Source organism: Mandrillus leucophaeus, unplaced genomic scaffold (assembly GCF_000951045.1).
Source record: "Mandrillus leucophaeus isolate KB7577 unplaced genomic scaffold, Mleu.le_1.0 Scaffold224, whole genome shotgun sequence".
NCBI classification, from domain to species: domain Eukaryota; kingdom Metazoa; phylum Chordata; class Mammalia; order Primates; family Cercopithecidae; genus Mandrillus; species Mandrillus leucophaeus.
The window spans coordinates 2,960,167-2,961,339 of NW_012102299.1; the positions used below are offsets into that span (position 1 = coordinate 2,960,167).

Below are 1,173 nucleotides of genomic sequence, written 5' to 3' on the forward strand. Positions count from 1 at the left end.
GAAAGCATGTGAACATATGAAAGCATGTGATAATATGAAAGCATGTGAAAATGCTACATTCTTCTATAATCAAAGTACTGTATATGAAAACTAAGACTGTTCATGACCAGAAGCACTTGCATTTCAGTCAGTCTTAAAGGGAAAAGAATGAGTTTTCAATCTTAGCAGTAACTTTTTACATATTTTCAAAAATTCAGAGATTTTTCATGCTGATGGAACCTTCACAGATCAGATTCACATATGCAATAGATAATTTATATATCCATATATCCTAACTATATTTGCAGAGCTTAACTTAAAAGCAGAGTCCCCTTTTCATTTCTCATGTTATTTCTAATTAGAAAACAAACAAAACGCACTCTACCTTCCACTCAGGGTCTTGCTTTCTTTTGTCCAAAGACGGTTTCTCCCGCTCCTTGGCTTTTTTGTAAGCTTTCTTTTCTTCAGCCATTAGAAGTCGAGCGATTTCCTAAACAAAATACAGTCAACATCATTAACTGCAGAGTTGCAGATAGAAATATACTAGGATATTTCCAAAGATTATCAGCTAAACTCATTAACTTACTTCATCCTGAGCTACTTGAGCGGCTCTCATGTCCACCTGGGTAGCCTACGATATCAAAAATACAAAAACAAAGAATTTAATTGGAGTCTATGTTGTGCATTTTCAATATCCTGTACAAATCAAGCTGGTTTATGAAACTAATTGTGACACACGTTCCTGAGGTTGATAATCAGCTGGTAGGCTGTCACCAACCAGAGTAGGAACTCTAGATTTTATCAAATCCTACAGCAGGGTCATGGAGAACTATCATGGAGATGGAGAGATGGAGTTATGGACTTCACTGTTAATGCTTACTCACTAAGCAAAACCGGATACTTTATTCGTATTGTCTTGATTTTTCCACTCATTAAAAAAAAAGGTTTCTCAATTGATAGAGGACTATTAATATAATTTCAAGATGGACTAAATTCACACACACACAAAATAATACCCATCAATATATCTAAACTTTTGTCTTCAACTTTGCTCACCAAAAGTTCTTCTTCTTGTAGTTTTCTGGCAATTTCAGCATCATACCATTCCTGATCCCTGTGGGTGGTTCGTGACGGAGCAGGTATAGTTTCTTTCGTCACTCTTGGCTTAATTCCTTAAAAAAAAAAAAAAAAAAA

General features: G+C 35.0%; 1 protein-coding gene across 1 annotated transcript in view; it reads right to left on the reverse strand.

Annotated features, from left to right (window-relative positions):
• CCDC50 (coiled-coil domain containing 50) overlaps positions 1 to 1,173 on the reverse strand; it is a 45,876-nt gene that overhangs the window by 9,611 nt on the left and 35,092 nt on the right. The window contains exons 8-10 of the mRNA XM_011981359.1: positions 1,036 to 1,151; positions 566 to 610; positions 360 to 469 (exon numbers count right to left, since the gene is read on the reverse strand). Of these exons, the coding sequence (XP_011836749.1) occupies positions 360 to 469; positions 566 to 610; positions 1,036 to 1,151 (271 nt within the window). The remainder of the gene's footprint in view (positions 1 to 359; positions 470 to 565; positions 611 to 1,035; positions 1,152 to 1,173) is intronic.